At 47.4% G+C, this 14647-nt stretch overlaps 1 protein-coding gene and 1 non-coding gene across 2 annotated transcripts; both read left to right on the top strand.

The window, feature by feature from the left end:
* The first annotated feature begins 1009 nt into the window (after positions 1-1009).
* Positions 1010-11835, top strand: LOC144735679 (uncharacterized). The gene is made up of 11 exons (XM_078618151.1): positions 1010-1261; positions 2787-3459; positions 3749-3960; positions 4309-4389; positions 5572-5624; positions 6347-6472; positions 7854-7887; positions 8611-8726; positions 9395-9470; positions 9836-9985; positions 10839-11835. Exons 1-11 carry the CDS (start codon positions 1026-1028, stop codon positions 11008-11010), a joined length of 1929 nt encoding a protein of 642 aa, XP_078474277.1. The 5' UTR covers positions 1010-1025; the 3' UTR covers positions 11011-11835.
* LOC144735729 (U6 spliceosomal RNA) lies at positions 10603-10709 on the top strand. Its single transcript, XR_013588682.1, has one exon. It is a non-coding gene; the product is annotated as a U6 spliceosomal RNA (small nuclear RNA).
* Positions 11836-14647: the final 2812 nt, after the last annotated feature.

Below are 14647 nucleotides of genomic sequence, written 5' to 3'. Positions count from 1 at the left end.
CCAATTGTTATTTTGGTAGCCGACCCCTGCTCTATATAAAACGATGTTTATATTCTTCTATTGGATTGTACCCAATTGCTAAATCTGGATATCTCTCCTACACTGAGGCAACACGTGTACGTTTGTTCACTTGATAACTTCATCAAATGGCTTCATCGGGTGGAGGAGGATGTACGACACATTTTACTTGCACGATCTGACTCAAATATAAATTACGAATCGTGATATGTTATCTTGAGATTCCCATGCTGCGTTCAGCAGATTAGAACATTTCCTCTTCCTCCAAGCTGATTCCCATTCTCGATTTGAAGTTTTCGTGACTGCAAGTATCCATACTCTTTTGTTCTTTCGGTAAAGTCACGTAGGTGGAAATCAAAATAAGAAATAACTAAATTAAATCACGACGTTTCGATTGCAACACAAGCAATCATCATCAAGTGTGAAAATCACAACTAGAAAATGTTTCACTTTAGTAAAAATAGTTATTTAACATTTTTATTTCTTATTTTTATTCTTGTTTCAGCAAGACAACTCAACGCGAGTTTCAACCTTTTATTGGTTTGTTTTATCGTAAGTCGTCAGCCTTGTCGAGAATGCGTCTGGATGAGCACGTGTCACCACCACCACGTGTCCTCTTTAAAGGGGCACTTTGGCGGACACGCGGTGTCACGGGGCTCTATTTGACGAGCAGATGCAACGCCTGCAGGGGTCGGGAACCTGAGGCGCAGCAGCCGCACGCGGCTCTTTACGGAGCGCTCCGTGACGTCATTTATCAAGGACCATCGCCTCGTGTTCACCACGAAGTGCACTGCCACTCGTGACATATCGAGGGCTTGAACAAATTCGAGAAAGAAATGCCTCTCATTGTTATTTGGTTCTTTCGGTTAAGTCACGTCTAAAGATAAAATAATAAATTAAATTAATAAAATATTTAATTTATTATTTTATTATTTTATCTTTAGACGTGACTTAACCGAAAGAACCAAATAATAATTCCTGCAGTCACGAAAGTTCTAAAATTAAGAATGTCTCTCATTGTTATTTTGGTTGCCGACCCCTGGCCAATCAGGGACGGGGTGACGCTGGCCAATCAGAGACGGGGTGACGGTGAAATCGCCGCGGTCCCTGAGCTGAGCTCGAGTCGCGGGGCGAGTGGAGGCAGCGTTGAGTCGGCCGCGCTCGCAGCCTGCGCCTCGACTCGCCCTCTTCCACGCACCGCGAACGTTCTGGAGCCTCCGCTCGGCTCGCAACAAGCTCCTCGGTTAGTTTGCGACGTCGTGATGCGCGCACACACGACAAGCGCGTTTCCTGTGCGTTGTCACGAGCGGTGTCGCGTACCCTGAGCACATCCTGGGCCTACTCTCTAGGCTTCCTGTGGAAGTTGAAGCAAAATGCGTTTAGTAATCACTTATTAATTAGCGTAAGCGTTATAGTGATTACGTGTATGATGGTACGTGTTTTAGATGAACAATAATATCTGTCGTGCAGGAGTGTGCGTGTGTGCACACTAAAATGTGCGGGGGGGAGCGGTGGCGCAGTGCTTGGGGCGCTGCGCTACGAACCCAGCGATCCGAGTTGGAGCCACGGCTAACATCAATGGCCATTGATATCTGAACCGGCCTTGCCCCCATCACACTGACCAACACGCAATGACCAGCGTGGTGAAGTATGGTCAAACAACCCCCATGACTAACACGGCATGGGGAGGCCCTCATTAGCACCGCATTACAATATGACGAAACGCAGGGTAATCCATTCGTAGATGCATGTGTATGTTGAACTTCTTTCGCGCCGTACATAGCCAACCGTGCCAATAGTCTGCGTGGGATACCTCACTAAAATACTCGATACAATTACGGATACAACGACAAATCAAAGCCAATACTGTACATACCTCCCGCTAATTCCAATACACGTGTTTAACCTCCGAACACATGCCTGTGTTTGAACCAACCATCACTATCACATTCAATCTGATTTTCAGAATAAAGCCACGGGGACATTAGACTAATGTACAGTATTTATAATCCTGTAAAGTACTTTAAATAACACAGTCTAAGCACTGTCGCAATATCGTAGGTTAATTATTTCGCACGGAATATAAACCGATATATGAAGTAGATACGGCGCTGGAGCGTCGTTCGTATATTGAAACTTCGTATATTGATAACTTATATCAGTACTTTGAGAATGCGTTCTGAGCCTTCGTAACTTGCTATGGCATACGATTAACACGTAATAACTTACCGTTCACATTAGAAAAAAACAATTTGCAGTATATTGAAAATAATATAGTCTGTACTGTACAGTATTAACATTAAAAACTTACGAATAAAATAAACATTTAAGATACTTAATTGCATTCTTATTTATGTTGTACTGCAGATCGATAAATGTATTATCTAGTTCGTGTTTTCAGTGCTTTTCTATTACCATTAAAAATAATGTTAATAAATCCAAAGTCACTGAAACTTCATACGTACGTTGAACTTCTTTCGCACTTTATGCAGCCAACAGCGCTAATCCGAGATACATATCATATATTCGCATATCGAGGTATTACTGTAATTACAAAAAAACAACGCCTTCTTCAACACTGCCTTAATATAAAATATACGGTATGATCTCATTGAGATCAGAAATTATTCTGATAACAAGGACCATTGCCCGAAATGTATATTATTTATATTGTTGTTTTACAGCAGTGTTATTGGTAAATGTGCTGAGTTTTTTTGTGCGAGTCTACTATGTACATGTGCCAACGTGGGTGCGTTGATGTGTGTCAGCACTGCGAGGAGAATTCCCCTTCCGATGGACGCGAAGGAGGAGGAGCAATCAATTGGTGGCTCTGCGGAAAATCCATCACCAACCCACGGATCGGAGAAACGGGTGGACGAAGAGGTGCCTCAAGATCGGAAGTCAGAGCACCGATTTGATGAAGCGGCGTCTTCTGATCAGAAGTCAGAGCACCGATCTGATGAAGAGGTCTCTCGAGATCAGAAGTCAGACCACAGATCTGATGGAGCTGTGTCCCAAGATCAGACGGCAGAACAACAGGGTGATGATGAAGCGGCGTCTTCAGATCAGAAGCCAGAGCAGCGGGCTGATGAATCTGTGTCTCAAAGTCTGAAGTCCGTAGTGGAGCTCTCAGGGCAGAGTGATAAACGTGAGTCAGATCGGCGGAACCATGAGGATCAGGATGAGGAGACCCACCGTCGGCGAGGTGAGCAGTCCGCATTCGAGCAGCAACCTTCCTCCTCGGATAAACGGGAGCCTCGCTCGAAAGAGCAGATTGCTGAGGATGAAAGATTAGAACGTGAGGTTCAGGAACTTTTAAACGAACTCAAACCAGGTGCGGGAGCATTCAAAGATGGCGACTTGAATGGCGGGGACATGCGTAATGGAGATAAATATTCCAAGGGAGACTACGGCGGTGATGACCACAAGTCCAGATCACAGGTAAGGTTGTGAAGTATAATCGTAACTATTCGCATGCAACCAAATCACCCGGAATGTGCCAGATTTCATCATACCTTGATAGCGAAGCAGAATTGAGCATGCATAGTGCTTGGATACATAAACAAACGGCTGTACATTTGTAATGCTTTTCAACGTAAGGTTAAATGCATAAATGCTTTTGCTCTATGCATTTGCTTGCTCTTGACACTGCTGACAGAAGGGCCTCTGCTAGCGGGACCTTTGGAGGTCGGGGCTGTACCTCTGACTTGTCACCCGACTCGCTTCACAGGCGTCGAGGATTCACGACGACGACGATGACTTCCAGTCGGAGAGCCACCGCAACCGTGAGCGCTGGCTCTTCCGCTCACGCTCTCACTCGCGCTCCCGCTCTCGTTCCCGCTCTCGGGAGCGCGACGGCACTGCCGTCCACCGTCACCACGACAACCGCGCGTGGGAGCGCGAGGAGCGGCTGCGCAAAGAAGCCGAGGACTTCTGGGATAAGTTCGTGACTCTCGTAGAGATTATCCACATCAATTATTATTTTTTATAAAGTTTTCTTGCTATTAGGTTACTCGCCTTGTACAAAGCAGACCATGTTGAGCAAAGGGTTGCCGAGAACTTGATGAAGGGCAACACTAAATATATTTGCCTTTTCTGTCTAGGGCATGATGACATCACACGCCATACACCTCTCACACTGCTGCCACAATATTTTTTTTCCTGACACAATATGATGTACATTTTGTCAAATGTACGGTTATTGTTTAGGTTTGATCCTCTTCTTTTTTGTTGTTTGAAAATCAGTAAGCGCATTTTGCTCAATTTGCGTCATCGTGTTTATTTTCACAGGAGGCTTCGTCAGCGCAAGAGAATTGCCGAGAGGGGGTGCGATGAGCTCTGGGCCTTATCTCCAAAGCACCCCGCTCCCGAGTAGGTGCCAATACGGGAGTGTGTGGTCTCTGATAGTGAGCCATTGTCACAGTTGCTGCCAACACAAATTGGCATACGACTGTGCACCCAATGTTACCATTACCAGTTTTCATATTCACTAAGTGCTGTTCATTCTTCTTCCTCCTGACATTTTCCGCACTTGTGATGTCTACTTTTCTGCACATCTTCCTCCACACCTATCCTTGGTCATCTCCACCTCACAGTCAGTCATATTCCTCCTCATATAGGGTCTGCCTGCCCAGTCCTCTTTCTCCATTCTCATTCTCTTCTCATTCCTGTTCTGAGCCATCTCCATGGCCACTTACCTGACTCGCTACCAGGATTCAAATGTTTATTTCCTTTATATATTTATGCATACGTGTATTGAGGACACCGTGAATTGGAACGAAGGAGAATTAAAGATGTGATCAATTTCGTTAAATTAGAGATGGATATGATAAGGAGGCTACTGTGAAAACATTGTTTACACATTTAATGATGTGAAATATATAGCTCACGCAGTATTCATTCACGACCAGAGAATGATTCAGAGACACGGGAATCACGGACGAGCAGGAAGGCAGCCAGAACTAGCGCCAACACTTGTCCAAGCTCTGGGGTCCGATATTGACATCTTTGGCCAACTCCATTAATTAGTGTTTTATACACGTGGTAGGAAATCTGAGTGTCCAGAGAAAGGTCACGCTTGCAAGGGGGATAACTGTCAATCTCCACACAGATGGAAACGGATGGAAATTATTCCACTCGCTGTGCTGTGGAATAAAAATATGGAAATTTGTATTTTTATTTAGTTTGATTCCTGATGGAAACCCAATGCATAGGTGAGTCTTAAATAAAACACAACATGTTGGCTAATCAACAAGGTGTGCTTAAGATTTCTTACTTTGTAGAATATTGAGAACAATCATGTCCCCAGGAGATGACCGGGTGGTTCTGATGTCCAGAGTGCTGTATCAAGCTGCCATCGGCGCTCACGGTTGCTCAAAGCAAATCCGTGGCTGGTTAGGATTGCCCATTTGAGCAGAGAGAAACTTAGGAAATAGGCATTACAGTGTGACCTCAGCTGTTGAAATGTTAGTGCTATGTTTTTTTTCACTCGAGTGTGGACTTGGTATGCAGTTGATGACGATCGATATGGATTTTGTGGGGTTTTTTTTTCAGTTCTGATGAAAATTCCCCTGTGGAAGTGGAACCATTGAAAAGCAGCTCAGAAGGTAACAACAACTGTTACTGCACCATTACTATCTCCTAGTGTGCATCTTATTCAATTATTGCCTATGGCCTATGGCAATAATGGGCAATAATAATATTATTAATAATATTGCCTATGAGGTCTACTAGCCATGAGATGACTTCAGGAGAGAGTTTGTGTAGTTTTGCTATTCCTCCATTGAGGGAGCGCAGACTACAGCGTTGAATGGCCACAGTCACACTCCTGTGGCTTGTGCCTTTAATTAAACATTTGTGAAGGAGATGCACAAATCGGCCCGTTGATGTTGTGATGCGGTTGATGGTCACACCGGTGTGCATCTTAAAGGAGGAAACTAATTACTCAATGAGTTGTCATGATTCAGGCTTGCAGTTCATTCTAGAGTAAAAAAATAATGAATGTCACATCTCGTTCGTATTGACATTGTCATTTATACCATATTTTGTTGTCTTTTTCCATCAACCACATTGTATGTTAGCATGTAAAGTGCGTGTAGTTTTGGCACTATATGTGCAAGGTTGTGGCCTTGCCTCCAAATGCTGCTTGCCTTTGTGGGAAGTTCCCCTGAGTGGGAGGTGACCTCGCCACACACTTTACCGACCAGGGAGAGAGATTGTTTTTGTTGCTACGCCTGTGCCCATCGCTTCGCTTCGTTCCGATCGGTGCTTCCACCGAGACGCGCTTACCGATCGCGACGAGCAACAACGCGATGCGTCCCCCACGTAGATGAGAAGAAGAAGAGGAAGAGGAAGCGCAAGAGGAAGAAGAAGAAGTCCAAGAAGAGCAAGAAGCACAGGAAGGAGGAGGCGGGCAGCGAGGATGAGAGTGAGAGCGACGGATCTGCACACGAAGGTTTGTCCATGCTAATTACACGGTGCCCGGCTCTCTGTTTAAAACCAGACAACGCCCAACGCATACGCGCACAGCTCTCGCATTGTGCGCGCCTACCTAGGTTGCACCTGGCCCGTTGGCTCGGCGGTCGATTGAAAACTCATTTTTCTACAATTGCTTTTTAGTTTGTTGTCCTTCCCCCGCACCTCCAGTTAGCATGGTTGGCTACGTACGGTGCGAAAGAAGTTCAGCATACACACGTGTGCACACAGAGCGCGCGACTCGCAGGTGAAATGTTCCGAGTTCAAATCCTGATTGGTGGTTTACTCAGCCGAGCACCTCTCCAGCGTTCTATGGAGATCATCCTTGCCCCCACCATAGGAATGTGGAATTTCAACCACTTGCAAAGTGCTGCAAATAGGAGTTTAGCACTGTCTCAATGATCATTTGAGCAGGAAATCCCTTTTGACCCTGGCTGTGGGTCCAACACACACTAAAAACAGATAGTTGAATGATTCATTACATGCCAACTGTGCCAGGGCCATCAGGTGCAGTTGTATTTTGTATTTGGATGCGTTATAAATCTAAAATGTATTGGATTGTTTCTAATCAGTATGGGCTGGAGGGGCTGATGCGTCTCACAACGACAAAGTGCCACGCAGCTGAAACACAAAAGATAGCGACAGCGGGGGGGGGGGGGCACTGTCGGCTTGGATCCTGGCCATTCCCATCTGTCTCCCACCACTGTTGTATGTACGTAATGTACGTGTGGCTATATATGTGTGTGTGTGTCATGAGGAGCAGTGACATAGTGGTTAGCGGAACTGCATTAAGAACCCGGTAACCCGGGTTCGATTCCAGACCACGACTATCATCTGTGGTGAATTATGTATTTGAACTGGTCCCGGGCCTCCCTTAGGCTGACTCAGCCCCAAAGGAGTACTTGGAGTGATGTGTATACAATAACTCTTGGGAGACAAAGGCGGCTGGGCATGGTAATTGCCACACTGTCAACTTGTGCACCGTTCTGGTCTTAATAGGTGCTTGCTCACTGTGCTTGCCCCAACAGTCTGTTAAGCTCCTACGGGGGATAGTTGTTCTTGTTACATCGGATAGTATTAATTCCACTCACACTGACCATCGTGGGTTGAATGTTAGGCAAACGGTGTCCTCTGTCTTTGAACACCATTTGGTTAAAAACAATCCAACCCTCGCCACTAGTTCAGCGCTGATGATTTTGTTAATTATAATTAACAAAATCATCCGCTTAGAGTCGACTTAATGAGCAAGTCAAGTAACTGGTTTATTATGATTTATATCATTAGCAAAGCAGTGATCAAATGCATTATAGATCCTTGTTATTGTGCATCAACAAACTTAAATTATTGTCCTTTATTTCCAGAGACCGAAGAGAAAAAGAAAAAGAAAAGTCACAAGTAAGAAAATATGCTTCTTAAAATACCGCAAGAATCATTCATAGTTCCAGGAGATTGCGTTCCCTACTGCCTTAACTGCTGACATCCACAGGCTTGATACAGGGGGGACACCACCTCCAGGAATCTGGGTATCGTGTATCTCATCGTTGGGATGTACTCACACGTGTGCACTCGGGTGTTCATTTCTCACTGAATATTTATCGCGAGTCGCTGGTGGACGGCGGTAAGGCGCGTGATGTAAAGCCTGGGATGAAACCCGTGGCAATTTGGTTAAAAGAAGCTCGGGTTACAACACATGGTGTTTGCTGCAAGGACTTTCCCTCTCCCTGAGAGGTCGTTGAGTACTCTGCTGCTTGAGTATTTGGGAGATGAATGGGTAAGGAGTTGTGTAAAGAAATACGTTTAGCGATCGTTATTTAATTTTGTTCAATTTGGTTAAATTCCAAATGTGAAAATGTAAAATCTCCGTTTGACTGTCATTTGCAGAGCATGACTCGGGAGTATTCCCACGATCGTGTGGATAAACAAAAAGACACTTAAAGTGATCTCAAAGCGAGTTTTGTGATTTCTTCTTCCACGGTCCATTGCTCTGAAAGCATTCCGAATGGACGCCTGGTCTCACGACGATGCTGATAGCACAAGTTTGAATACAATTGTAGAGGAAGATGCGTGATTGATATTTTGAAGCAAATCGTTGTCAAGCGTCCCATGCTCATTTTTCAGGAAAAAGTCAAAGAAGAAGAGGTCAAAGGTTGTGTCTTCCAGCGACTCCTCGGATGAGTCGGAGTCGGAATCTGCCTCGGAGGATGAGCACAATGAAGTGTGGGTGGAGAAGCAGCGTAAGTGATCAAGTGGCAGTTGTTGTGCACTAGCACAACAACTCAAAACACTCGCCATGCATTGTTAACACTCGTCTGACTCGTCTGAATTTAGTTTATGTGGGTAATCCGTTTAGATCTGTCGCCTGCTGTAGGCGTGTTGCAATTCACTCCCACTGCAGTTCAATTAATTGATTCAATTATTTTAGTTTTACGTTGTGGTGAAAGTTGTGTATAGAAATACTAAATAATGCTTATATGTGGAGGGTAGAGCGGTGTGGGGTTGAGCCATGGCGCAGGAGTTGGCGCGCTGCACTATGAACCCAATCACCTGAGTTGGTGGCGGTGACATGCTGTTGCAGAGGTTCGTGGTTCAAGTCCTGTCGGCCGCTCTGGTTAATCCTGCGGGTGTAACAACCTGCATACGCATCTTCTGCTTCACAGTGGATGTTACACATTCCGTGATGTTACTTTTAAAAAGAGTAGGCCATGTGTCCCAGCTTCACGGTAAAAAATGTTGCCAAACTTGAACATAACTCGCATATTTTTTGTGTAAAATCACAGTGACATCATGACCTGTGAAAGTACAGCAGACCGAGTTGGCCTGTGAAACAGTACCTTCGTGATAGCCTTGCGCTGTGGAAGCCGCACGGAGACCAGATGTGCTCATGATTTGATTTGCGTTACAGGCTCTGAGAATGCAGAATTCTTCATTGGACCACTGCCTCCTTTGTCTGCAATGGATGGAGGGGACAGACCCATGAAGTAAGTTTTTTGTCACTGTAATTGCATTACCCACTTGACTTAATGGTGCTATCAGAACCTTACAATAGAAGGCGTTTCTGATTGTGTGTTGGCATCGGACGGCAAACATTCTTGCATTGTGTCCCAAGCATGAAAATAAAGTTCTCCGCGAGTTTAGTTTTGTTCCAGGTGTCTCTGGTCTTGTATCCACGTGATTTAAAGTGGATGACGAGAACCATATTTGCCAATAGATGGCACTGTTTGATGCTGTAAACTTATTTGTAATTAAACATTCAATATTCTATACAGATTCAACACAATGCACATAAATGTAAAACCTTTGTCTAACGTCGTACTGCTCCCTGCCTTCCCCTCCACCGTCACAGCTACGGCCACGCGCTGCTCCCAGGAGAAGGTGCGGCCATGGCGGAGTTTGTGAAGGCCGGCAAGAGGATTCCGCGCAGAGGAGAGATCGGGCTGACGAGCGACGAGATCGCCTCCTTCGAGTCGCAGGGATACGTCATGAGTGGCAGCAGGTTGGTGCTCCGTCGCGCCCGGCCGCGTGTCACCCGCCCGGTGGGGCGAGTGGCACCAGGTCGTGTACACGCCAGGGGAGTGGCACCAGGTCGTGTACACGCCAGGGGAGTGGTGACCAGGGCGTGTACACGCCAGGGGAGTGGTGACCAGGGCGTGTACACGCCAGGGGAGTGGCACCAGTGCGTGTACACGCCAGGGGAGTGGTGACCAGGGCGTGTACACGCCAGGGGAGTGGTGACCAGGGCGTGTACACGCCAGGGGAGTGGTGACCAGGGCGTGTACACGCCAGGGGAGTGGTGACCAGTGCGTGTACACGCCAGGGGAGTGGTGACCAGGGCGTGTACACACCAGGGGAGTGATGACCAGGTCGTGTACATGCCAGGGGAGTGGTGACCAGGTCGAGTTTCGTTACTGTCCACGGCTAACAACGTTGGTGAGTGATTTGTCTCAACTGGTTGTGGGCCAACTGCCCTGCCCCTCCCTGCACTTCCTCCCCATCGAGTTACACTGCCCGCAGTATGCGGTAGTGCGTGGCAAAAGCTTGAGAGAAGAAATGCTGAAAATGCTGCCCAATCCAGAAGCTTGCTGTGCCCTCCCTCCACCAACAGTACCGACAGTGCTTACTGCGGCAGTACGTTTACTCAAATTGGAACAATGCAGAGGGGATTGGCATGGCCACTGCGTAAAGGTGACATTAAAATCCACAAAGTATTTGATGATTATAGTGCCTTCATGATAGCCTTTGTACTAAAACAAGGGCGCAAATACAAATTGTAATCATTAATTACTTTCGCAACAGCGCTTAGAGACTCACGTTGCGTGAACCGTCTTTGTGATGTTTTTGCACCAAAGGCATCGCCGCATGGAGGCCGTGCGTCTGCGTAAGGAGAACCAGATCTACAGCGCGGACGAGAAGCGAGCGCTCGCCTCCTTCAACAAGGAAGAGCGCTCCAAGAGAGAGAACCGCATTCTCGCCGGCTTCCGCGAGATGATTTACCGCAAGACCAACAAGGATCACAAGTAGTGGGGTCCGTTGCTCCAAGTCTGTCGCATTGTCATCGGGGTTGTCGGTCGGTCCGGTGGTCACGGAATCGATAATGAGACACAGTTCGATTTTATAACAATTGAACTGACTGGCAACGCGCAAGCTTTACAACCGCGCGACGGTATTCCGCGAGAGCCACAAGGATCACAAGTAGCGGTGGCCGTGATGGTAAGTCTGGCTTGTTTTAATGGATCGGGGTTATTAATCGGCACAGAATATTTTAGTAGCCATCAGACCTCTCACGCGGCACGGCGTGTCCCCGCGTGGGTGGTTGGTTGCTCTGTGGCAGTCGTCGTGAGGCACCGCCGGCAGAGCCCCTCTGTCCCCCCGCGCGGAACGTCTCGACACACACACAGGGGAGGGACTTTTATTGTACGAAATCTACGTGCACCAGACGGATAATGATTCCTTTTTTTCTTGCATTTACTGATAAAGCTATAAACGAAGTGAACAACACTTGTCGTCACGTTGCTTTATTTGAATGTAACATCACAATTGGTATTGAAAGGGCAAGTTGGCTGTGATCTTTAAACGCATAAAAGACATCTGGGGATCGTGGTGATAGGGAAGGATGCGTGTTGTGACCGGTTGTTGTGTTCCAACGTTGGTGCATCGTCTCCCTGTTCCGACGTCTGCGTCGCTCGTTCCTGCTTGGTGTTGGCACGCGGTCTGCGATGTCCATCTACCCGCACCCTCGTCGGCTGTATGCACGTCTGGCTTCAACCCTCTTGTTTTCTGTACATGAGTAAATATTTTTTTGTAGTCTGAAAATATATACATGCAATTAAATCTGGGAAAAGTGAATTTGTAAAGTGTCTGTTCTTGCAAATTAGAATATTTTCCTGTGAATTTCAGTAAAATTACACTTGCCTAAAGAACTCTGCCCCGCTCCTTCCTTGCCTCTTTCGTAAAGCCTGCCTAAATCATCGTGCTAGATTTCCTTTTTTGTGTATTCCAGTTTCCAACAAATTTTTCTTTTGTTCGGTGAAATTTTTAGAACGGCAATTTAGTTTAGCACGTTTGTGCAGCAGAATTTGATAAAGAAAAGCAAACGGACGAGGGTGCCTCCAGATGAAAGTTTTCAGTCCGTGCGTGTTACTTGCTACGAATTAACCGCGTCCCTCCCTCCCAGGTGGCGGTATTGTGATTAATGTAACCTGACAGCACGTAGCAGGTGGCGCTATCGCGAGAATCTCCATGCATATAACATTAACGACAAGCCACAGTGCGATTTTGGCATTGCAACCCAAACTAATGACTGTACAGTGAAGCGCTATCGTCTGCGTCCACCAGAGGAGGAGCTCTTTGTGTGTGGGTGTGTGCTTGCAGACCTCGACATTGGCACTTAGTGCCTGAGCGTCGTGCCATCGTGCGCAAGAATGGAATGTGAACTTGCTGCTACATTGTATTGAAAACTTGGTCGCTTGCGGAGAGAACGCAACACGGGCTGAAGAGTGCGCAGAGATGCGTGCTCGGAATGGCAGTGAGAGGAGCGCATGGATGAGAACAAACGCGAATTAGACGTCAGAACCGACTTAAGAAGAGTAAATTATTTGGTGATACTGCTTCGTTGGCAGTGGTGCGCTAGCACCAAACAAAATTAAACTCAGCTCGGTAACATTGCCTGCAAAGGAAAATATAACATGGGCGAAAATGTCTGTCAACGGCTCTTCTGTGAAGATGCGCTATGAAAGAGCGCCTTCGCCGGATTCGTCTGCTTAGGTCGGACACGTCACCTCCGATTAACACGGTTGGCTACGTACGGTGCGAAAGAAGTGTAACATACAATTGGGTGCTGCGGGCGAGTGAGTGGTGATGGCATCGTCAAGGGCTCGCCCCCCCCATCATTGATTGGCACGATAATGTTTTATTATTTTCAGACTGGGTCACAACTACCGTGTATCGACTTGAGTGGGAATCGAACGTGGGTCGCTCGATTCGTATTGCAGCCTGCTCACGAGCCATGACGTGTGAAATAACTAACTCCGCAAAGACAAATATATAATTAATTATGTGCAGTCAAGAAGGGCCATTGCCCGAAACGTCACATTTTCCTTGAAGGCCACAGCGTCATTGACACGGAACGCGTTGGGATGTGTTGTGCTTGTGCACCAGCATCGCCATGTAATAAGTGAAACGAGTTATTTTCACGTTTCATCTGGGGCGGTGCCTTCTCAGATGGTGGAAACGCGCAACAAATAAACCATAACGTAAAACTGAGATCACAACTGGCTTTTTAAATGAATTCGCCTCGTCCGGTCCGAGAGTCCTGCTTATGCCCGTTCTGTTTATTCCACGCTTGCATCTTCGGAAATTTCTATTCTATAGAATGTAACAACGGACGTGGGGATAGCGTGGAAGCCACGTGGCGATCCCTGGCCTCGAAGCGCGCAGCTGCAGCCTCCCCCCCATCGCCTCTGGCCGTCGCACGCTGCTTTGTCAGTCACTTGTCAGTCTGCGGAGCGACGAATTGAAATATGAAATTACCAAGGGCTGAGACTGTGGCGTGGCAGGGGGGGAGTGTGTGGAGAGGGGACACGGCCCCCCCCCCCCCCCCCCCTGCTAGCGCGGCGTCCACTGACACGCTCGCCGCGTAATTTGCTTCGCTGCATCTGTCGTGATTGAAATGCCCGTCATTTGCTGCTCCGAAATAAGCGGTTTCGAAATGTCAAGCAAATGCTCCAGTAGGAGACAATTACTCGTGGAAGTGGAGTCCAAATGCTGCCTCCGTCACCGGGCCGCCCGCCCCGCCCGTGGCGGTCGGTGGATTCGCCGACTCCAATTCGTCGGCGCTTTAACTCGAGCGAGCGAGCGAGGTGAGCTGCGTGTTCCAGGTGGCCGGCGGACGGGAGTGGGGGTGGCATTGCCACGAGCAGTAGCCGCCGCAGCCATCGAGACGGGCGGTGCATTATGGATGTGGTGTGCCGGGTACGGGGATCTGTTCCGGTTCGCTGAACCACACGGACCTGGCTCAAATTAACAAAAGGAGCGCAACGCTTTCGTCAATGACACTGCGTGGCCTTAACAGAAACATAACAGACGACGTTTCGGCCAATGGGCCGTTTTCATGGCACGCAGAAGTCCAGACGAGAGGTCGTCGATAGAGTTGGAGACTTCACCCGGTGACACAATGGGGCCTGATGAGAATTGCAGTTTTACAAACGGTTTATGATAACGCCAGTTACAAAATGAAATGCCACAGGAATCGTCACACTGTTTGCTGCTGTTGAGTAACGGACAACCCTTCAATGATTACAAAATGATTACTTCCAAAATAAACTCAGCATTTTATTATTATTATTTATATAATGTATCTGGAAGAACAACCTGGTCGCAACAACCCGGGTTTCTCCGGGGTAGCGATGATGTGGAAACTGGACACCGGTCGCGTCTTACGACCCAGTAAACATACAACGCGCCAACGTTCGTGTGCAGTTGCGAGCGTTGGTCCAACGTTTCATGTTGACTGGGGAAGTGCTCCTGCAGGAACTTAACACGCGCCACTGCTTCGGTGGACACAGGGACGCGAGAGAACAGCCGACCACGCCACGGGGGGTGGCTAGGTGCGAGTTTCTCTCGCGCCGCGAGGTTGTAGCCATCAAGCCGTCGGTCGTCG

The sequence above is a fragment of the Lampetra planeri genome, chromosome 56 (genome assembly GCF_965212315.1).
Source record: "Lampetra planeri chromosome 56, kcLamPlan1.2.h2, whole genome shotgun sequence".
NCBI lineage: Eukaryota > Metazoa > Chordata > Hyperoartia > Petromyzontiformes > Petromyzontidae > Lampetra > Lampetra planeri.
The sequence above is the reverse complement of the archived record's forward strand: the minus strand, read 5'-3'. Positions and strand labels throughout refer to the sequence as shown.